This window comes from Mixophyes fleayi, chromosome 7, assembly GCF_038048845.1.
Source record: "Mixophyes fleayi isolate aMixFle1 chromosome 7, aMixFle1.hap1, whole genome shotgun sequence".
NCBI classification, from domain to species: domain Eukaryota; kingdom Metazoa; phylum Chordata; class Amphibia; order Anura; family Limnodynastidae; genus Mixophyes; species Mixophyes fleayi.
The window spans coordinates 33872652-33897096 of record NC_134408.1 but is presented as its reverse complement, the minus strand read 5'-3'; the positions used below and the strand labels follow the sequence as shown (position 1 = coordinate 33897096).

The 24445-nt window shown below is 37.4% G+C and overlaps 1 protein-coding gene across 4 annotated transcripts in view; it reads right to left on the bottom strand.

The window, feature by feature from the left end:
• Positions 1–2110: 2110 nt before the first annotated feature.
• Positions 2111–24445, bottom strand: part of PDGFA (platelet derived growth factor subunit A) — a 38694-nt gene continuing 16359 nt past the window's right edge. The window contains exons 4-8 of one of the 4 annotated variants that reach the window (XR_012678222.1): positions 23948–24135; positions 12156–12279; positions 9810–9896; positions 9264–9412; positions 2111–7155 (exon numbers count right to left, since the gene is read on the bottom strand). Coding sequence is in view for 2 of the 4 variants with exons in the window: in XM_075179645.1 (XP_075035746.1) it covers positions 9823–9896; positions 12156–12279; positions 23948–24135 (386 nt within the window). In the remaining 2 variants the exon portion in view is untranslated. The remainder of the gene's footprint in view (positions 7156–9263; positions 9413–9809; positions 9897–12155; positions 12280–23947; positions 24136–24445) is intronic. The other 3 variants (XR_012678223.1, XM_075179645.1, XM_075179646.1) reach the window with 3 other exon arrangements.

Here is a 24445-nt window from a genome sequence, read left to right as displayed (position 1 = left end):
CACACTGTATCTAAATATCTCTAATTTAGAAGATATTATTATAAATTTTTATTTATAGGGCGCTACTAAGTGTCCGTAGCGCCGTACAGGGACAAACAAAGTTACAATACGAGGAGAGACAGCACAGTACAGTAAAACAATAAGCACAATAACTCTGAGAGCTCAAAGCACAGCTAAGGGTGGGTGAGGGGAAAGGGGAAGGTCCGCATACGACGGAGCCCAAGAAGGAAAGCACAGATGACAGGGAGACCCCCAGGGGGGAGAGGAGAAAGTGAGAGGGCACGTGGGGGGGGGGGGAGGGAAGAAGGTCCTAGAGGAGGAGGGCAAGGTAGCTGGAGAGCAGAGTTAAAAGTGGTGAAGACAGGAGGAGAGGGTGACCCTGCTCAAAGGAGCGTACAATCTAAGGGGTGGGGTAGACAGAGAGACACGAGGAGAGAAGGAGGAAAGGGTGATAAGGATAAGGGAAGGGGAATGAAGGGGGAAGAGGCATAAGAAAGGTAGGTAATTAAGTGGGAGACTGGAAGGCTTTAAGAAAAAGGTGGGTTTTTAAAGCCCGTTTGAAACTGGACAGATTAGGGGAAGTTCTGATGGAGGAAGGGAGCTTGTTCCAGTGGAGGGGGGCAGCGCGGGCGAAGTCTTGGATAGGTTTGCTTTATTTAATACATTAATTTTGAGTCAGCAGTGAAGTATATGAATAGTCTTCCAGGTTTACCCTTCAAGCTCCAGTCCAACAGTTACAATGGTCATCTGTTCAGACATGTTTGCTGCCTATCGGTCTTTAAAATGAAACTTGTGATCCCCAAATAATACCAAATTGGTATATTTGAGACAAAGAAGCATAAGTTAATAATTAGGAAGGAGTTGCAGCAGAGAAGAGGGAAGGAAGAAAATTATATATATATATATATAATCTCTATCTAGAAAAATATTTTGGAATGAACCGCTAATATACTGTTCAGGAAATTAGAAGATCTTTCTTCACGGTGATCAGTCCATACGGATATATTAGGTATTCAGTGAGGTCCTCCTTCAGAAGACTTTAATGTATTGTACATGCACTCCTGGAATTGATACTATATACACACACACACCGCTTTATAGTTCTAGGGGTAGATTTATCAGACCTTCTAAAATGAAAAAATGGAGGCGTTTCCCATGAAAACCAATCAGATTTAAGCTACCATATTCTAGAATATACTACATAAATGATAACTAGAACCTGATTGGTTGCTATGGGCAACACCTCCACTTGTTTTTATATTTGCTAAATCTACCCATTAGCTCCAATCTGTACTTTTCAGCCATATCTTTCCAGATATTTGTGTTGCCTAGGATACCACAGTACTATGTTGTATCCAGAGGCAGCTTTATGCCCTATCCAAGGTAACTGAAAATAAACTGCCTGAAATTATAAAGACATGCCTGAAAAGAAAAAAAAAGTTTCCAAAAACAAAAAAAATTAAAAAGAAAGTGCAAATGTACATAGTAAAAAAAATAAAAAATAAAAATTACAGAAGCAAGCAAACAAAAATCAAGCTAAGTATAAAAATAAATCACCATTTTGCTTTTCCACCTATAATGTAAGTTTTGATTTGTAATTTATTAGTTAAACTTACGTTTCTGTTACACTATATTTAACCTGTCATACCCACAAATAAAACACAATTTTTTTTTAATTCACTTGCCTACCGGAATGTCTGGAAGATTCCCAAATTTCAGGTTGAGCAGGCCTTTGACCCAGATACCACCCACTTCCCAGTAAAGTAGGAAGGATTTCAATGGCACGAATCACAACATTTTATAGCACCCTCCCCCCCCCCCCCCCCCACCACCTCTGCGCTTGCCACCTGACTTCCCCTACCGATTTTAAAAGTTGGAAAGTATAAATTAAATGCAAATGCATTATTTTCGATACACAAGCAAGAAAGATTTAGATGAATAAACCTGAAAGTATAAGATTTAATGCAGCCTAATGCACAAGAGCCAGTAACAAAATCACTTATATGATATTTTATTTTTGCTGTTTAAAACCTGTGCAATATCATAAAATGCACATTATTTAGAGAGAGGACTATCGCATAAGAAGCGTCCATAATGCTACAACCATACATTCGATCTACATCATTTTAATGGATATACAAAGCCTTTGTTTCATTAGATATTTTTAGACAATAAAACAAAATGAGCATTATTGGCATCCCATTAAAACATAAATATATAAATTACACTTTTATACAGGGTTCCATTGTTTTTCTGTTTACGCAGACAGAGACATTCATGTGCATTACATTATGATTTTTACACTTAATTGCAAAGGAGCAAAACACACAATTTAATACATGTTTTTCCAGTTTTGGCGCTGAATGTATCCTGGTGAATAAATGATTACAAGGTGCGGTCTGAACAAATTAGAGTTTAAAAAAAAACAAAGATCATGGCAGCATTTTCTATTACAATAACCTAAAACGTGGCAATACATAATGGGAATGTATTAAAAAATATAATTATATATATATATATATATATATATATATATATATACTACCAATGCCAAATTACATTCCTCCCTCATGTCATAAAACAATGTTATGAAATGGTAAACTCGATCTCTTGTAGACTCTCTGCTTCAAAGAGAACAGCCATTTTGAACTCATTAGTATTCCCCTCACATAGGTTTTGCTCCTGCATTATAAAGTTGTCTTGATTAAGTTTTCGATGGTATTCCTCCATAAAATATCTGGAGATATGACAAATTGTGCCACAAAATGCAAATTTTTCCTTCAAAGAATATTGTTCATTGGAAATTAAAAATGTGAAAAGCCTAGAACTCTAAATAAAGTTGCAGTTCTTTGAACTCTGGAAAAGGGTCTTCCTGTTTTTCACTGAAAATTGTTTCATCCAAATGCACATAAAATCGAATGAAGTATGACTAATTTATGGAGTACTAATTTATGACCAATTAGTTTGTAGAACTGTGGAGCAAAAGCCAACATAACCAGCTGCACACTGTAGGGTTTTGCTTGGAGAATGGACATGCAAACCGGCATAAGTATGTGTATACTAAATATTATATTTGGCAGCACTGATTTAAATAAAACTGCATTGCCATAGAAAAGATGGCATTGGCCTAAAGTCAAATTAACTTATTATTAAGTCAATACACCAAAGTACATTGCACGGACATGAAATTCAGAAAGATATTTGGGGTGGCAACCTGACCATCAATTAAACTTAATAGGATTATGTTTCGTTGATATACCCCAACTGATATAGATTATTTTGAATACATTTCTTGCTGCTTTCAAGGGGTGGAGGGGCTTGGGGGGAGAATCTAAAAATGATATTATTATATATTTATTGAAAGACATTGCTAACCTATATACTTGTGAGCTACAGCTATTAAAATTATTAAAATTAAAAAATAGCCTGGGCTCTCACATTCCCTTCCCTATTCAGTACAATGGAACTTGGCAGGCTGACAGGACCACTATATATTTTTACAACTTTGGGGGGAATTAAATTGGACGCGTTACGGGTAAAAGTAACGCGGCCTGTGTATTATTACTGTTTTTACGGTAATAATGCGCTTAATTGTCGATATTACGATAGTTTCAACAGCTTGAGCTGCGAACAGAAAGCCGGGTTATAACTACAGTAATAATGTTAATAGTTTTAATGTTGCACCAATCAGGGGGGGAATTGAATTCCCATTTGTGTTTCAAGAATGTTGCATCTTTCTACAAATCAACTAACCCTTCATGCTGCAATAAACTGATAAGTTCTTTTTAGATAAAACTCCACCCACTTTCTGCCCAAATCGTTGGGAGGTATGGTAAGGGAATGTGGATATTGGGGGGGGGGGGGGAGATAAACAAAATAAACATTGAGCTACCAAGATTAGTCTATAAGTGTGGTTAAAAAGTGAAAAGTGAATTGAGTTAATGTTGGAGATAGAACATTTAAAAAGTAAGCCCAAACAGAGGGCCAAATAACTAGGCAGCCATCCCTTGCAACCACAAATTGACCGATTGGGAAATCTCAGATATCTGTTAACTTTAAAGCAGCAGGAGGACATAGGATATCACAGGCCAAGTGCTAGAAACGCATAGGCAACAGATATTTAGCTATATTTGTATGATATGGTGCTACAAAAATATGACCACACAATACATTTTTTTTGGTTCAAGAAAACATAGTAGGCTTTTCGTACTCGTATAAAAATGTTAATTTCAGATAAAAATACAAACTTCAACTTTACAAAAAAAAAAACAAACAAAAAAAAACCAACAAAAAACACATTTCTGTTGAATACACATAAGCAAACATTTGTTTTTTTTACCAAAAATAAAGAATTTAGGATTTGTTCAAATACCTGTAGCAAAAATTTATCTTGCTACTATGACACTGTACAATGCACATACAAGAATAAAATGTCCTTTTCACACTTTCAGAATGCGAAAATGTAGTGTATGATAAAATAAAAAAATAAAAAAAAAATAAAATAAAAAAAATCGCAAAAAATAAAATAAAATAGAAAAATAAAATAAAATATTAGCATTATTAGGCAACTGGCACAAATCTGACGTTGCACAGATATCCCATGATTTATTAATATACAATATTTTATTTAAAACTTAAATTATGCAGATACAATGGGAACAAAGTTTGAAATATGGACTAGATATACCTTTATTTTCTTTTTTATTTGGATACAGTTCATTAGCTTTCATCCCACATGATGAAATACTATAAATTTTGTTTGGTATATGTGTTCTCAGCAGTTACTCACCATTCAATAAAAAGAAGCCAGACCTAAAGATCAAGTGGGATGGACGTTAACCGGAAACCAACACACACACACACACACGCATACACACATATATTCGCTCACCATAATTTCACAGATACGTTTTCCACTTTTGGAATAATTTATTCTAGGTATCAAAGCAGAAGTAGTTTTAAAGTCGGGGCATAGTTATATGAATACGTGCATTTTATACATGCATTTCAGGTGTAGTCTAACTCTTTCAAATATGTTGATTGAATTAAAGTGGACCTATCATGGTAAATACTCCTGGGCATTTACACTGCAGGGTATTTTTATGAGAGGTTTTACGCCCCATCAGCTGCTGTTTGTACCATTATTTTCTGCAGTGGCAAGCACCACGTTAAAGTGATTGCTGGATCGTCACTATTTATATAACAGTTGCGCACAGTGCTCAGTCAATAATTTTTTCTTCTTGTGTATTCAGCCTCATCATGAGTACACACACCCCTCACCTCAATTTTCCTGCCATTTATTGGCAGAGATTATGCACTAGATAAAACTTGGGCAACCAGAGGAGAGCTTCCGTTTGTTTACCTCTTCTCTAGATTGACAGAAGCACCATCCGTTCTAGCGCCGCCCTAAGTGGAATCTGGCTACATTAAATACAGGGGTGTAATTTTTTCCAAACTGATGCATATTGGAACACAAGAAAAAGCTACTACCTTCTTATAACAGGATTCCGTAAAAAGCTGCAGTTGGTAGGTCCTCTTTAATATATAATGTTTTGGGAGGAGATATGTATATATAAAAAAAAAAAAAAAAAAAAAAAAGAGCCAATTTTATAGTTTTGTTGACTTTTTTCTTTTTTTTTTTTATTAAAAAGAAAAAAATCAAAACGAGTGAAACATAAAATACTGAAGGAATACTTTTCCTGGACACACAGAGCCCGTAGAAAAATTAGTGACATATGTATTAAATTTTAAATATCACCGGACGCCTACACACACACACACACACTGAAGGCAGCCATTTTGTGGGCTGAACCAATATTCCTGAGAATGCTCCCTATTCACTCACTAGGTACCGGCAGTTCATGTGAAATGGTCACCCTTCGTGAATATTGCTCATAAAGAGTCTCATATATGTTCCAAGCCTCTAGTGAATAGATGGGTTGTTTTTTTAAAAAAAATATTTGTTCGCCCCACAAAATGGCTGCTTCCACTGTGTGTGTGAATGACAGGTGCTTTATAACCTTGTATTGGTTTCATTCAGCCCGATCATTTGTAGGGTATTCGTCTATGGCACGACATATGTCAGTGATGGCTAACCTGTGACAGTCCAGGTGTTGTGAAACTACAAGCCCCAGCATGCTTTGCCAGTAGATAACTAGCCGATAGCTGGCAAAGCATGCTGGGACTTGTAGTTTCACAACACCTGGAGTGTCACAGGTTAGCAAACACTGACATATGCAGTGCTTTCCAGATCCTACTAGCTTGGTAAACCGGACATTATTTATTTTTCTATTTCTGGCAAGCAAGCGCGTATACACACACGCACACAAACACACACACACACACACACACACACCCCCCAACACTATGAAGGTCACTGCTGCAACATGACACAAATCGTGATCAGATTCACAAACTGACCAATATTAGGGCAGGTAAGGTCCTAGAGCTAGGACTGTTCTGCCGTAATTAAATAACCCCCACGATGTGATAATTACTCTATGGAGTAAAATAAACAACGGAAAAATAAGTCCACTTAAGGCTTCCCAGGTTTTTTTTGTGAGGACGATAAACATCAAGGAGCAAGGATTTATTTTATCGAAAGCTTCTGCGTAGACACTTGTTCATCTGATACATTCTTGGCCTTTTATTGTGTGGCAGTGGTCCGTCAAGGAACCATCAATCTGCAACGACATTAGCAGGCACATCACTTGACATAAAGCACCACTGTTTTGATATGAAGTCTCTATTCACTTGCCATGTTCACCGTACTTTTGTTTGTTTTTTTTTTAAACATATCCTTCTTTCATCCAACCCGCCATCTTGTTTTGTTGCAGCGGTCATCTGACAGGGAAGCCTCTCTTCTCTGGAAGTGTGCTACAATACTTGCTTTGATGTCACAATAAACAAATGTATATTGTTCCTTTGTTCTCAGTGTCCTTTGAACCTTTTTTCCTTATTTTTTTTTGTGTTTTTAATCCGATCTTTCCACTCAAGAGAACAAAGAAAAAAAAACAAAACAAAAAACAAAATAAAAAAATAAAACAAAAAACAAAAAACAGTCTATGAAAGCACCATACGCAGAAGATTCAGGAATGTAACAAAGTGTACATCCAAGTCCCAGATGATTCCATGTAGCTTATTTTCACCTTACATCTGAAAGAAAAAAACAGAAGACAAAAAAAATAAAAAATAAAATAAGAAAAAAGTATGCTTTTAGTCCACAATGGGCAAAAATACTGTACTGTCATTTTGGAAATTGCAAGAGATAAAATCAGTTTGTCCACAAAATATAAATGCATTTTCACCTTTACATTGTTCAGTTTTTTTGTTTTTACAAAACTTTATATGCTATATTTTTTAATGTCTTAAAATTGACACACTGTATGTCAAAGGCTAAAGTAAAATTTTGACTATAGACTTAAAACTTACAAAACAAAAACCATTGCCATTAGCAATGTAAAGCAAATGACAATTTGAAACAAACAATATATAGCAGGTTAATGTTAGGTGCTCATGTTAACCCCATAATGCTATTGGTGGTGGTGGGTTGTAGCTGTCTACATTTCATCGAGGAGAAAACCTTTAAAATACTGTGCTATGCTAAAAGCTTAATTCTGTGTCTGAGTCCAGCTTCATACGTCTTTGAACATAAGGGAAATTACTGAGGATAGTTAATGAGGGGGGCAGCCCAGGAGAGAGCATAGTGCAACACAAAGACAAGCAAGTAGCTTATAGCGTTCTACAGGCTCTCTTCTGGTCGAAACAAGACGCAGAGAGACATGCACAAGGCACTATGTAATACATAAAAATATATGCCAACAGCCCCTCTCACCCAGTAACAAGTTCCGTTTTATGAGTGTTGATATGGGATAAATACTTGCCTACCGCTACAAATCTTTCCACAGTTCAAGGGCCAGATTCTCACACTGCTCATCGCATAGCTTAATGTAAATCCATATTTAATTTGGACTTTTGTTATTACTTCTGGCTTAATTAGCATCAAGATCAAATGAATAGGAATAAACCCCCCCCCAAAAACCTTTTATACCTATTAAGATTATGCGCCAAACTCTGTTTAATCACACAGATATATTTCCATACACTTTTGACTGGTAGTCCCTTTTTTTTTGCTCTAAAGCAAATATTTGAACGTTTAGCAACAGAAAGCATTCATTAAAAGATTTGTGCTCTAAAACCTGTGTCGTTTTGTTCAACAATCAGTTCCGCTACTGCTCAGGGAAATACAATGGTTGAAAGGCCAATTGAAGTCCCAAAACACACACAACCAAAAAACTCTTTGTTCTCAGTACAAATGTGTATGTAAGTATCCCCACTACACATAGCAAATTTACCTACCACATACATACCAAAACACCAAATGTCTCCAACGCCTTTTTATATTACAGCTACACTACCACCGACAATATATCTGGACAGCCTCTTCCCTCCTCTGACCAGAGCTCCAACTGCTTTCTAAAGCATAACCTGCAAATCAATTTTATTCACCATTGTAAAATGTCAATGGGGGAAGGAAATGGCAGGAGAGGAGGGGGAGGTTGGTGTTGAGATGACCAATGCACCAATCACAATCTCTCGTCTGTGGCTTGTGATTGGTCCTCCAGCTTGCAAACTCATCCCACCCTCCCCCACGGTTTCTACCCGTGGCTGTGGAAATAGAGCATTCAAAAGCTTACAATAATGATAACTGTGCTGTTATGTGCTACCCTACACAATGGATTCTTGCCAACAATTTCAATTCATAACACAATATGTACCCAATGTATTCATGTATGCCAATTTTACTAGATTACTACAGTATACTCTCTTCAGACCACCACCCTTAACAACGCTACCGTCATTTTCCACCAGACATTCTCTGCATAAAAGCATATTCAAATGTATTAATTCCATTACTTGCTTCTCATTGTAATGCCAACCTCACTGTAATGCCAATTGGTCTGTTTTTTTAATGTTCAAGAGGGCCAATCGACATCAGACTCAAGCAGCTCACTTGTCAACTTTAGCCATCAAGTGCCAATTGGACAGCTCTTTATCTACCCATGTGAAGAAAGATGTGCACCTAAAATGTGGTGTATATAAAATAAATATACTGTAGGTTTCCTTAGCCGTCATCGTCTTATCTTAAAACAGTTGTCCTTATGAAAATTCATTTTAAAAAGGTTAAAAAAAAAAATCTGCAAGCATTGTTTACAAGTAAAAACAAAATGTTTAGAAAGGATAATTAAAACTAGCCAACTGACCTTGCAAATATCATTTGTACACGGGTAAAAATAGGATCATGAAAACAGTAAAGGTGAGTTTCACAAGTATATATTTTGTGGACTGATGGAGCTGAATATTAAGGTAGAACCTTTTCAAACTTCCACCTATAATGTGGCACACATTTCTCCTGCAACAAGAAGATATTTAGACAATCTAGTCATGCACGGTGACCCCCAAAAATCATCCGCAACGATAAATTATGCAGGACACTCCAGATCAGAAAAGCTTAAGCACAAGAAATATAAAAAAAATAAAATAAAAATAAAAATAAACAAACACAAAACCAGGAGGCGAGATAGGGAGACAGCTGAGGAATGCGAGATGCTTACGGTGAGGTGTAGCTTGAAGAAAAAAATACCAGCAGGTAGAATTATCAAAGCCAATCATATATAATCTCTTTGCAGCCTTAAGGTGACAGTGTCAAGATTGAAACAAGTGATTGTGTTGATGTGATACACAGTTGATTAAGAAGTTGGGAAGTTTTTCATTGCTGGTGCTGTTATTTTTTAGCTTGGGGTTCCTACCTGCCGAGGAAAATTATTTCCAGCTGGGTATAAGGTAGGCTTTAGGTTTTTTTCGCTTCCGTTTTTTACCTGTTTCCCTAGGCCTTCCTGTTAATACAAGGGCAGGGCTGGTGAAAAGGCCTAAGGGAGCGTATTTCATTCAGTAATGAGACAAAAGAGATCCACTTAAAAGTGTTTTCCTGAAATAAAACTGGTTAGCTAACCGGCGAACTTGCAACATAGCAGAGACTAAATAAAGTTAGTTTTTCTTTAACAAAAAAAAAAACAAAAAAAGGCTCGTCATTGATATTTAAGAACTCTTGCACAAATAGTTTTCTCGCTTTGCTTAAATGACTGTAGAATACATACTAAATTAATATTTTTTTAAACTGGTCTAATAATGAGTTTAGTAGTACACGGTCTTCAAAACTAGGCTTAATTTAATGTTTATTTTTCTTGCACATATAAAAACAGTTATATTTAGCAATATTCAGTAAGTCAAGCATACCAGAGTATGATGAAACTATACATTAATGTACAGGAATAAAATATTTAAAATGCACAGGGTGGTATTACTCGACGTGTATTTTTTTGGGGGGAGAATTAAAATAATTATAGTTATGGGGTCCATCATGCTATTTGACAACTAAATAAAAGTTCATACAACTTTTTGCAAATATTTCATGAGTTTAGAACTGAAAGGGAGGAGGACTGCTTTGCAATCCAAGCAACCAAATGTTTTCTTTCATTTTGTAAACTGTATTTTGCATTGTATTGATTTTATTTACATACTTGCCCACTCTCCCGGAACGTCCGGGAGACTCCCGCATTTCGCAAGAGTCTCACGGACTCCCGGGAGAGTGTGGCAATCTCCCGCATCTGGCAGAATTCTGCCCACTTCCTAGTGAAGTGGGTAGAATTGGGGCCAAAACGCAGCGATTCGGCCGCGCCCCCTGCTGTCATTACGTCACAGGCAGTTTGGAGCCCCGCCCCCGTCACTCCCACCGCTCACGGAATCCAACTTCAACAAGTTGGCAAGTATGGTTTTATACACACACATTTGTGAATGTGAATTTTCATAGTCAGTCAATTTGTAGTTTAGGCAGTGGTCCTCTAAATATGGCATATGATAGTCAACCAATGGTACATTTGTAATCCGTATGGTCAGACATTATAGCTTCAATCCTTTTGCTTGTAGAATTGATTTTTTTTATATACAAGTGTTCTCCCTAGTATGCATAGAATGACCACCACAAGATGTGTTTGATTGACGCAAGTCAAACAATACCAATGTTAAGATAATGGAGCTGACTGTTCCTCAGCAGTGTGATAAATGGTGATAGCAGTCAGTACTGCTTACAGAAATAACCTGGACAAAAAAAAACAAACAAAAAAAAAAACCAGGTACTGAACAAGATAGACTATTGTGTTCCATAATTTCACAAACATAACATTATCTGAATGTAAGCAGAGCAATGCAAAACACAATTATAAAGCAATGCTTTATTAGCTATTGATATGATAACACAAAACTTTCAAAAGGAAATGGCAGAGAAAAGTCGAGTGAAAATAACTTCTAGCGCACCAAGCACTTTATTTTTTATTATATTATATCTTCCAACTAGCCAAATGTACATATAAAGAGAAGAAGGTATACTTCTATTTGAGTTGCAGGAATTTTCATACCTTCTACTTTCCATTTACTACTTGCAGAGGTTGCCTACATAGGCATTATTTTTTTTCTTCCTCTGACCCATAATCCCTTTTACTCCTCACAAGGCCCTCCTGTCAATCTTATTCATGTGTGACAATCCTCTCTATATGATAATATGGTGGTGTGGCTTAGTGAAAGCCGGAGTGTCTGACCTAATTTAGGGTGTAGTACGACAGAATTTTGAGCTGCCCAGGTTTGGAGGACTGAACATATGGCAGAAAAAAAGGCATATAATATTCCGGGGTTAACCAAATTTGCTGATAGCTCTCCCGAAGATCTAAAATAAAGCTGTGTCTAACAAATACAATTTCACTTCTCCTAGACGCAATTAAGCAAAAATAATTTTTTAGCCTGGACTGTCTTTAAAGCACACGTGTCACCTACACAGTTGCTATTTTGTTACTACAGCTGACGAGTTCCCTTAGGAATGTGTGAAATTAATGCCTGAGGGATGTAACTAGGTCCTAGTGAATTCAAGTAAATATTAATATTATATGGATGCATCCAGTGTGATTGGGCGAATGTGCATTTGAATGCTACCGATTGGATATTTTAGAATATTTTAAACCTTAGATATATGGAAATGTTTCCTGTAACCAGTACAAAGCCCATTTGAGGACATCAGTAGTAATGTAGGAATTACGATCTCTTACCAGTTTCCTCTTCTCGATAATCTGAATTAGAATTTGCTGTACAAGTGCATTCCAGGTGCTCCTCTAATCTCACAAGAACTTCTTTTAATTTGGGTTTTTTCCTTACATATTCGACTTTTGCCACCTGTAACAAACATAACCATCATTATTCAACGTTACTTGAAAACGTAACAATTTCCTCAATCAACTCTAAGTCAATGATAAATGACAACAAATCTCCAATATGCAAGTAAACATTTAAAGCATATACAAGTAAAACATTTAAAAATATTAAAAAAAAAAAAATATATATATATATATATATATATATATATATATATATATATATATATATATATATATATATATATATATATATATATATATATATATATATATATATATATATATATATATCTCTACTATATAAATGCCTAGTGGCGTGTGTGAAAAAAAAAACACCAAGCTGCAGCGCCACCTGCTGGGCAGAGTTATACACTGGCCTATATATTTTTTGAAGGAGAAGTGACGGTTAGGAGTGGTTGGTGGTTGCCGGGGGTGACAGTGGGGAGTTTTTAACACCTTAAGTAGCTTGATGAAGGATGTGGCGATGAAGATGAAGGATGAGGTGATGGAGAAAAATGATGAGGTGGTGACATGTGAACAAAACCACGTTAAAAAAGGGCGCTTGCGTCGAGAAGTAATGCTCTTCCCCTGAGGAGGCCTGGGCTAGGCCCAAATGCATGACAAGAACCTTTTTAACACCTTAAGTAGCTTGATTTGACTAGAATGCATGAGTATCATGCACGGGATAATATATATATATATATATATATATTTATTTTATTTATTTATTTTTAGTACACATATACACAGTATTTCAAAGCATCCAAAGGTGAGAACGATCCAATGATCTATTATTAATTGCATGAACATCTGTATTCCAAGATTAACGTTTCCAGGATGAATACAGAGAGGGTGCTGGAAAGTCATCTTAAATCCAACCCCAGCAGCCATTGTCCTACATACTCCTCTAAACCACCTATTGGTCTATCTATCTGTACTGGCTGTCAATCATTTTCTCCTGCTCATCTAACACAGCAATCGGTTTCTCAAAAAAGTCAAAACTCATAAGCCCTCTGTGCAGCCACACAATAACACGGTTGTCTCTGAATATCTCCAAGCAGTCATTATACAGGTCACCTGTCCCAAACATCTCTTCACACTTGACAGATCCTCACAAATATATTCTCAATATCATTAAATGTCACCACACATTACAGTTATTGCAAATCTAGACATGCCAAAAATTTGCCTTCAAAAACCATTTGGTGATCAAGTATAAACCCAAATCTTGCTATAGAAACCATTGTATTTAGTTAATCCCAAGACCAAAACATTAAACAGGTCAACAGAAGTTATTCTATATACAGACAAGCTAATATATTTCTATAAATATCCACGTATTAATTTGTGGAAGCTACCATTTAGCTACAAATATAAAATTATCCAAAAAGACTCTATAGCCACAGGTTTTCAGAGTGGAAAATTTAGTGTGGGGTCATACAGGCACTTTGAACACAAGTTATTTTCCAGCTAGAAAAGAGCTAACATTCATAGAGTTCAAGACTCCCGTGGTGGCATTGTGAAATGGGATCATCCCCCATCAAAAACGCAAAGATATCGCCGCATGCAGAATGGTCAAAGCTCATGAAGAAAAGGTTCCCTCCTATACTACAAAATACCACCTCTGGACAGATTGAGTCCAACATGGGAGTACCTCCTTTTACTCAAGTTTGCAAACCATATTGGTGTCATGCATTTAAAATCTGTGCACAGTGTGACAGAAGCATTAGTAAATGGCATATATGTGCCAAACTGTCTGTCTTATACACTTTCAAACCCCAAGAAGATTGCATATGTTTGGAAAATGCCTCCCAAAGAGTATCTTCAGTGTTAGGAAATTTTGGTAAGAGTCCCTGGGGTGTAAATGGAGAGAGAACGGTGGATGCCATTTACAAGGACAATTCCGGCTCTTCTGTTCTGCTAATCTAACAGCAGACTGGTTAATGGTTGCACCTGTGAGAGGTGTTTTAAAAAGCTGCTGCTAGGCAGTTTCCTCTGTCTCTCAGACCTGGGGCGGTGGTTGGATGCTGCAAACTGTGACCAGTATTTCCTGTATATTTTGTGTTTGTGTGGGACAAAAGGTCCCATACTTGAGAGAGGGTGTTCCTGTGTTTAGTTAGTGCTGTACATGCAAGGTATTTATTTTGAATGGTGTTTTTTTCTGTTTAATAAAATTGTCTGAGGCCAGTTGTACCAGAACCTTGGACTTGAGTGACTTCTCTGCTGCTGTATGCTACCATCTACCCAGGAGATCGTACCTGTTTCCCTAATCCGGTTACAATAGATAAAAACAAAAAAAAAAAGAGCTGTATCCAATCTCAACAAATCAGATGTTTGATTTGATTTTTAAACTGTTGTAAATAGCACCTTTCTGCACCTCTACGTGTGCACCAGCTTCTGCAAACATCTCAACTAAAGTTCTGCAAAGAGGTGGCAGCACTGTGAGCCGACATCCTGTGGGAGTGGGTGCTGTACTCGGATGTTGAATGTGAACTCATTTGCTCCATTATGTAAACCCATTGATAAAAACACTGGCTATTTCTTTTTCTTAAACGCTGACATCATTTCATGATAACAAAATTGGCAGCATGAATAACGCAAATCAGAAAGCAAATCATATTCACCCATTGTTGTTGTTCCTTTCAAATGTTGGTTGTAGAATAATATTGACCATGTGCTATGCCAGAATCCACCGGTATCAATAGATAAACATATTCTATTAAGGAACATTCTGCTACATGGCTCTGACCACACCAATTACAGTATTAGCCAAATGGTGCTACAGGTAAGCTGAAGGCAATCTATAGTTTAGACACAATCCTAGATGTAGTATGTACAATACACTCATCATCACCATTTATATAATGCCACTAATTCCGCAGCGCTGAGGAGAGAACGAGGAGAGAACGAGAACAATTTTTCAGCAGCCAATTAACCTACTAGTATGTTTTTGGAGTGTGGGAGGAAACCAGAGCACCCGAAGGAAACACACGCAAACACGGGGAGAACATACAAACTCCACACAGATAAGACCATGGTCGGGAATCGAACTCATGACCTCAGTGCTGTGAGGCAGAAGTGCTAATCACTAAGCCACCGTGCCGTGCTGCCAACTCTATAGCAGCGATGGGCAACAGGCGGCCCTAGGACCGCATACAGTCCTCCGAGCGATCACCTGCAGCCCCTTCCTGCTTTATTATCAGGAATGTTGATATATTATTGATTTACTCTCTTTGACTGAAAGTATTGTTTAAACTTGCTATTGCTGTTAAATGTTAGCAGCCCTTTTAAAGTGTATCTGGCTGCCTATCACTGCTCTACAGCAAAGTCAAAAATAAATAAATATGCTTTCCAGTAGGAAACATAGGGGTCAATTTATCCAACCTCTCTAAAGGAAAAGTTTAGTTGTTGCCCATACCAACCAGATTCTAGCTATCATTTTCTAGAATATCCTGGATAAATAACTAAAATCGGATTGGTTGCTATGGGCAACACCCCCACTTTTTCTTATAAGAAGGTTGGATAAATCAAACCTTGAAAAAGATCTATGCTTAGATTGAAACACGTTGGATATTTGGTATATATTGAACTACCTTTTGGAGCAACTATACAAGCAAGATTGGATCTAGAAAATATTGGATTCTTTTGTAATATGCGGCTGAAAGGAGAGATTCTGAAGAAAGAGGATACAAGATAAAAAATAAAAAAAAAGAACGTAAAAGACCCTTGATTGAAGTTAGCCACATTACCCTGAATAAGCCTAATCTTGACTGATCTTGGAAGCTAAGCAGGACTGGGTCCAGTCAATACTTGGATGGAGACCATCTGGATATATGATAGAGAGATGTGGTTGATTTATCAATATAAGAAGAAAGAGGATACAAGAGAAGAAAGAACATAAAGTCCCTTTATTGAAGTGGATTGTCGTCTGCCTGTTGATGTAAGCATAACACCTAGGGGGATCATAAAACACTTATCCTTTTAAGATATATGACACGGGAGTGCTTTAAAGATTTTATGGAACTATTTTAATTCACTACATTATATATGTTACATGTGTCTATGGGGAATTTTCCTATATGTTTTTCTGACATTTAGTTTGCACCTTGTATGACACAATTACTGAGCGCCATTGTATGTTCAAAATCTAACCCATGTTCTTGGTCAAAGTGTGGTGGGGCAGATTAGGGGTATAGAAACAAAAATTGGAAACAATAGGGATTGTCTTATGCCCTCTTCCCTGATCCTTTCAACAGTTCCAGGAAGGACAATCATTGATTGCACTGTTCTTTAACTTGATATTGCAAACGGCCACATTTACATTATTTGATCAATTTAAAGTGAAATAAACACACACACACACACACACACACACACACAGCTGAAAACATATTAAAATCATGAATACGAAATCTAGACAGGTCTGGAAAATATATGCACTAGTTTACAAAAATGTAATTATCTGCGGTTTACTACCATGAGAATCCCTCACTCATTATCCTTACTAACAGGTGAATAACAAAACTCAAAAAAAAAAAAAAGAAAACACAAAACAAATAAATGTAAAACAAAAAAATATATATTTTATTTAAAAAAAAGGTTTCCACAGTAGTCTGACAGAAAGTTTTTTCAAACCCAGCTTTCAGTCACTGCCCTTTTTGTCAACAGGACATGGAGCCTGCTTTCATTAGCCCTGCAAACAAAAGTACTATAGTCAGCACCTTAAAAAAAAAAAAAAAATTCAAACTTGAAGGCATTTTCCAAGGCTGTCAGATTTCCATTGAACAAGTCAAAGCTGTCTGTGACAAGTATGAATGCTTTGCAAGAAGGTCAACTTTGGGTCGAAGTAATATGTTTTAGTTTCTTTTATCGTGAGCTCCCTCTGTTAATGCTTTTCAAGACGCTGGGTAAATTTGACTCATCCAGCATGAAAGAACAGCTAATCTGTAAAACTCTACAAGATCAAATGATGATTAAGACCTAGGAGTGAAGATACAGACAGCAGTTCCAGCGGATCTGTAATTACCCAGCCAAGTTTAGGATTGTAGGCTCTGTCTGAATTAAGGACAGATCCTGGAAAGTCCCTTTTCCTAAACTGAGCAACACTGTCTCTATACATAAAGAGGAAAAAAAATCTATTTTACCAATGCTCAGTTTCTCTCTAGTGACCCTTATTCCCCAATACAGAACTATGAGTCATCTTTTTCCTAACGTTTAACCGATCACCATAAAAGGTGTTTTGTTCTAATAATTTGATGCGGTTTGATTTAGAAAAAAGATTTGTCTTTTTTTTTTTTTTTTTTTTTCTTCCTAGTCTTCCAAAGTCAGATTTATCTCTTGGCATTATTTATCCATTTAGATTGATCTATTATTTACTCTTGGAGTTAAAAAAGCAAAAAAAAAAATATAAAAATAAAATAAATAAATAAATAAATGGATATACAAATATGTACACACAGCCGTTTACAACATACTCAAGTATTTGTCAAGAGGAGAAAAGACGAACAAAGTTACAGGTCCAGCCACTAAATACAGCTGGTAACCTGCTGTGCCCACTTATAACACCCTCTAACCTCATCCAAATACCAATAGATAAAGCCCTTTTGTAGAAAGTTATCCTGCTGTTGGTAACTCCTAAGGGTAGCAGGTTGGGAGCAACAATACCAACACAGGAGATCTGGAGAGGGCCTTTGTGCAATTTCTTTTGACAGTTTCATTTTCCATCAGTGTTTGTCATTGCAAAGGACACAGAATTCACAACGCCGGCCAGTCCTCCGCACCCAGTTCTATAAATGTCATCTGGATATTGGCTGCTACTCTAGTATAAATTAGCCACAGAGTATATCTGAATTTAACATCAACAAAGGCACCAGGAAGCTGTACAGCGCTTTATCACAGGTCAGAAAACGTGCAAAATATAACATCTATCACATTCTCTGCAAAACACATCTGTCAAGTGACCTGCAAACCTCATTCTGTGCACATCAAAACAATACAGTACGTGGTTTGCCATAAGTAATACAAGTTGAATCCAGCTTGTGTCGCAGAAAGTCACGATCATTAAGTAGCTCAAGATCTTTGTACATTGCAAGAAGGACCGACTGCAACAGTTGTTAAAAAACATAAATACAATAATTGGCATTATAACCAGCTCGGTTACAGATGCTCTGTTGTCAGCAACCAACTGCTGAAAACTGCAGAGGACAGCAGTCAATAAAGATTAGTGAAGGCAGAAAAAATAATCTACATTTATTACAAGAGGAAGCATATCATTCATGCATTATGGTTATGATATGATCCATGATTTATGGTACAACTAGAGCTGTACCTAAGGGTAGGTAGAGGAGACACCATCCTTTCTGTGGTTAGCATTGCTGTCTAACAGTACCGGGTTCGTTCGGACCAGGGCCCTATCCGTGTGGAGTTTGGTTTTGGATCGTGAGTGGAAACCCCTGACAAAACACTGAGAAAACATTAATTGGCTTCTGGCAAAATTAACCCTAGAGGGGTGGGGGTGGGGGGGGGGGGGGATTTAGGGAAAATAGATTGTGGAATAAACATTGGAAGCCCCACTGGAGCAGGGACTGATGCAAAATGATTAAATAAGCTTGTAAACTGCTTTTTAATATATAGGAGCTACACAAATAACTGTTAAAAAAATTAAGTTTGAATTGGGAGGGGCACACAATTTATTAATTTCAATGCACCTCCCTTTTAAATCGTGTTGCCGGATTGCTCTCAGGACTCTTCCAGCAGCCCTTGCACTTGGCATGGACAAGCTCCTTCTTTTGTCCGGCTAGAAGGATGTATTTCACCCGACGTCTACATGAGGCGTTGTTGGGATTGGGTAGATCTCACATCAGTCTGTACCAATTGACCAGCTGCGCTGTCCAGTGCCATGGAAATACATTAGCCCTGTGAGTAGGGTTGGGAGCACTTATCTCTCCCATTAACAGCAATGCTGTCTGTGTAGAAGCTCGCCGGTACTCCTACTTCCAGAAAGAAGCAGTCTAAGCTTTAGCAACCTATTCAAATTAGTTGCCTTTAAATAAATTAAATGAAAAAGGGTGAAATGAAGGGGTGCACAATTTGGTATGTTTACCTTGGGTGTCAAAGGATCATCTCTGAGTGCTCTAGTCAACACCTAATGGCTTGGCAATAGCAAACGATAATGAAATGGGCTAGTATCCAACTGATTGGTTCTTCAGAATTAGGCTGCTCCCATAATGCATTGTTTGCAGTTACAGATGTGAAAACTAAAAGGGATTCAAGAAGGGTAAAGGGCACAGAGAAGGAAGTCATATAGGAGCTTTCTCCCACCTATGACTCACGGGAAATCTTTTTTTCCCCTAGACTATTCCATCAAATTGGGCAGTCATTCTGAGACTGGATATAGCTGATCACTTCAATATAATTACTTAACCCATACAGTATAAATTACCATAAAACAAAGTTAAAAATAAATAAATGACAAATCATAGAAAGAATGCATAAAAGTCTACAGTCTAAGCAAAAGGAGGACAGTTCTTTAGGGGACTAGAATTAGCTCTTTACAAAAAAAAAAAATCTTCAATGACTATTTTAGCTTACACAGTTAAGACAAATTATTTTGCTACATCATAGGCTTTGAAACAAATTTCATCAAGTCATGTTTCAAATAGCATTGTAAAACTGCTTCCTTTAATTTACATTCAGTGTGGGGTAAAAAAAGGATAATGATACCCGCCTAGAACATACTGTACTTAAAAGGGGATGCCCAATAATGACAAGTCCCACGTGGCTTAATATTACACCCCCTTTACATGTATTCAAGGGTCCAGGAATGCTTATGTGCACATATCTCCAGGCACTGCTGCCTGGAGAACTTGCAAGGAGGGAGCACGCAATTGGATGCACCCAAATCTCTGTTGCTATGCCTCCCCTAATATAAATATAATACTTCCACAAAAAATATACATAATATATAAAATGCATGATAAACAATTAATTCTCTGTAACTTGGCAGAATCAAAGAAACAAAACAAATTATAATTTTTTTTCCTTTAAAAGCTGCATCAAAATATTTACACTACAGAGTGTATGTTTTTCAACTATGCTGTGACAGTGTACATAATGAATTAATTTGCCAAGCCCTGTAAATACGGGTTTCCTTTAAACAGTGATGCAAGCATTCCACACATGTTGGGTTCTGCAACCCACATCTACAAACCAGGAACCATCAAAAGTCCAAGTTTCGAGAACAGGGCAACTAATCTGAAAACCAAAAAATGCCTTTGTGAAGTTAATCATAACCCAAGCTTTGCTGCTCATGAATGTACAATATGATGTGGTATTCTGACTCCATGAGACCCAACTGATGTGGAAATGATGTAGTACCAGAAATATAAATTAGAACGTTTCAAACATTAATCACAGCAGCCATCCAGAATGAAATCTGCATCAAAAGAGCAAGTTTGGCATCATCCCTTCTCATTAGACGTGCAGAGTCACAGACAGGGCATTTACAGAATGAATCATCGCTGGACGGTAGGATGTGCGAGGACATGGAGAGCTAGGGAAATATTCAGAGTCTGGAAAGGTCGATGAGCTAAGTTTGGGTGGCATATAGACCATCTGTAGGGGTAGGAGGAGTAAATATAAAAGCAAGATGTCTGATATGAGCTCATCAGACACACTCCAAAGACAACAAAAAGTTCATTAGAAGGCTTATTTAACAACTTAGTATGATATAGTGTGTGTGTGTGTGTGTGTGTGTGTGTGTGTGTGTGTGTTATACACACACACACAAACAAAATACCTTACTCATAATACAGACGTACGTTCTATACTGACAATGCACAAATGTTGGGGGTAAATTTATCAAGCTGCAGGTTTCAAAAAGTGGAGATGTTACCTATAGCAACCAGATTCTAAATGTCATTTTGTAGAATGTTCTAAATAAGTAACTAGAATCTTATTGGTTGCTATAGGCAAGATCTCCACTTCTTCAAACCCGCAGCTTGATAAATTTACCCCCAGATGTCTACAGACCAAACGGGTTCTTTTGCCATTTTCTTCCAAAGGATTTCAGTATCCGTTCTATATTTAGCTTATCAGTTCATTAGGAACTGATGCCAGCACCGAGGTGTGATGACGTACAGCAAACAGAATGGCAGCCTCATCAACGTATAGGGGAAAGGTCCACTGTAAACACAATGATCCCCCCACCCAAGGAGTGCACAGTATATTACTGCAAAACATGCTGCTCTTTGAAAATTATTGCACCTTGCTCTATTTACGACGCATGGGTCATCCTGGAAAAACGTCAAGCTGCACATAACATTACAATGATTCACAGTCGGAATCACTGGAGATATGAAGATAAAAGGTTATTTCGTATATTCTGTAATATTCTTTGAAACATCCTAATGCATCCCCTGCTCCCTACAAGGGCAGCAGCGTTTATTTATAATACGTCTGTTTAGATATTTAAAGTTACTGAGGGACTCTGTAATTAGACGTTGAAGGAAAAATGAAGGATGTCAACGCCGAGTGGAATATTTAGCTAGATGCCCTTGTCTGGTCAGCAAGTGTTATCATTTATTGATCTCTGGATGTGTGTGCGTGCCTACAGCCAGCTTTCTGTGCTATGATCTCAGTACCTTGTCCCTCTGTTGAAAGAAAAGGCCTCTATTTTAATAAAAAAAAGGAAGTCTTTATAAAACTAGACATTGTGCAAACAGTCGAAAAAGCTCAAATACATTCCAGGAATACTGAGAGCGGTCCACCAGTGTTTAACACTTTCCACCACATCCTGTGTGACCCTCCCGAACAATTTGCTAAATGACGCCACACAAAGCCATCCAAGTACCAAGTCCAGATTTAGAAAACGCTGCTTGTCAACTACACACAGCCCCCCACAAAGGAGGGAGGCATTGCGGTGTAACAGTACACTGTGCTCCATTGTCTAAAATCGGGGGGTGAAGGGGTGAGCTTCCAATTTCAAGTGTAAAATGCCTTTTCTCCTCACATACACTCTGACCTTCTGTCCTTTAACTTTACCAGGATAAATTAGCGGTAGATTGTTCCATTTCCACATATCTGCTCCACCACACACAGATAGATATTAGACGGAGGGCTATTTATCACCAAAAACGTAATTATTCCAAGGTTCGAAAAGCTTCACCTCCAAAAGAATAGCATTAAACAGCCACTAGAGAGTCAGTTAAACAAGTTTATATACTGCAGTAGGGATTTTAAAACAATGAGGGAATTGTTCTGTCAAAACCACGGGAATGCATTTTAAAAAAATACAACAATGAGCAACAAAATAAAAATACAGTTTAAATAATACTGCTGAAAACTAGTATTTTATATAGCAGAAACACATTGGGCTAGATTTACTAAGCTGCGGGTTTGAAAAAGTGGGGATATTGCCTATAGCAACCAATCAGATTCTAGCTATCATTTTGTAGAAGGTAGTAAAGAAATGAAAGCTAGAATCTGATTGGTTGCTATAGGCAACATCCCCACTTTTTCAAACCCGCAGCTTAGTAAATCTAGCCCATTGTGCCTCAACACTAAATAAAAGTTTAATAACTTGACCTTACCCTTTACCTAGTTGACAGAAAGTCCTACCTGGCTCTTATTTTCTACATACACTCTTCACAAGAACGTATCTAACAGCGGCGTGCTCTTCAATGTTTCCTTAGTTGCATGGGGCAACCTTTTCAAATAATGGGAACACAATATACAGATACTGCCTCTATACAATGGCTCACATCTGTAATCACTGGGACTTCCAGAGAGAAAAGCTTTCCTTACCAGGAGCATAAATTCATAGATGTTAGGTGCGTGATCTATGTACCCAGTTTCCCACAACTTGAAAAGCAGGGCTTCCTCTCAACTATAGCTTACCATGGTGGAGGTTTAGCTACGGTTCAGTGTGAACATGTAAGAGAAGTTGTCATAGGGCGCAATAATCCCCGAAAGCTGCATTTCTTGTACAGCTCACAAGCAGTTTGACAACAACAAACATGGAGCAGGTAGACACATTAATAATCCATTTATGTTAAAGAACCTTTACGGTCTAAGCATTTTATACAATATAGATCATTAGATGTACCATTTTCCTTTAAACCAATAAACAGGCAGCATAACTAAGGCACCAATCCAGTATAGGAAGCAAGACAACCAGCATGAGGAAGGTACCGATATAGCAAACCAACATGGCTAGCAAGGTTATAAGCAATGGAAAAGTACCTGTATATCAAGCCAACATAGACGGCAAGACAACTAGCAAGGGAAAGCTACAAAGCTATACTAAACCAACATGAATGTCAAAGCAACCAGAACACAGCAAGCCAACATAGACTGAGAAAATAATACGAGTGAATACGCCAAATAAGCATTGATGCCAAGGGTTCTAGACTAACCAAGGTACTAGAACATATTGTAGAAGGCAATGTTACTAGCAACAAGGAGGCTCTAAGACACCAAATGGACATAGACAGAAAGACTACCAGAAAGGACCAAAGATTAGCACAATTACTCAACACACATGGCAAGGCTGCCATTACGGGCATCAAGCCACTATCAAGGCACCAAGCCATCAATGCACCAAACCAACAGTTGGCCCAGTTAATACACTACTTTTAATATTACAAAACGTGGGAAATAGAATATGAAGGCAAAGCTGGTTTGCTTACCTTAACACTCCGGTGGTGTATCCTTGATGGTTGGCATTTAACACTGCTGGTATTACAGCAGCCTGTGCAACGTTTCACCTCCACACAAGGCGGCCATATCAGAAAGTTTGCAGATGTTGGGTCAATTTGGCTACGAGGTATCTCGTAAATAACAGTCCTTGTTTTGCAGACCGCAGGGACAGCTTCCTCTGTAAGAATGAATAAATAATGGATGAATAGAAATATAAATGTAATAAAAATAAAATCTGCTAAAAAAAAAAATGCATCATTTTATTATAATGCAGTGTAAAAAGAAAAAACATTAACAGCTAATTTATGAATAAATTATGTCAGTTGCACCATACTGCTTTATTGGAAAGAGAGATTAGCATAAAATTGGTCATTTAAAGGATCACTAAACTACAAAATTGTTAATTTTCAAATTGACCCTTGAAGGTAAAATATATTGCTTGGTGCCCATTCCATTAGTGACAGGTGAAGTCGCACTAAAATCTTTAG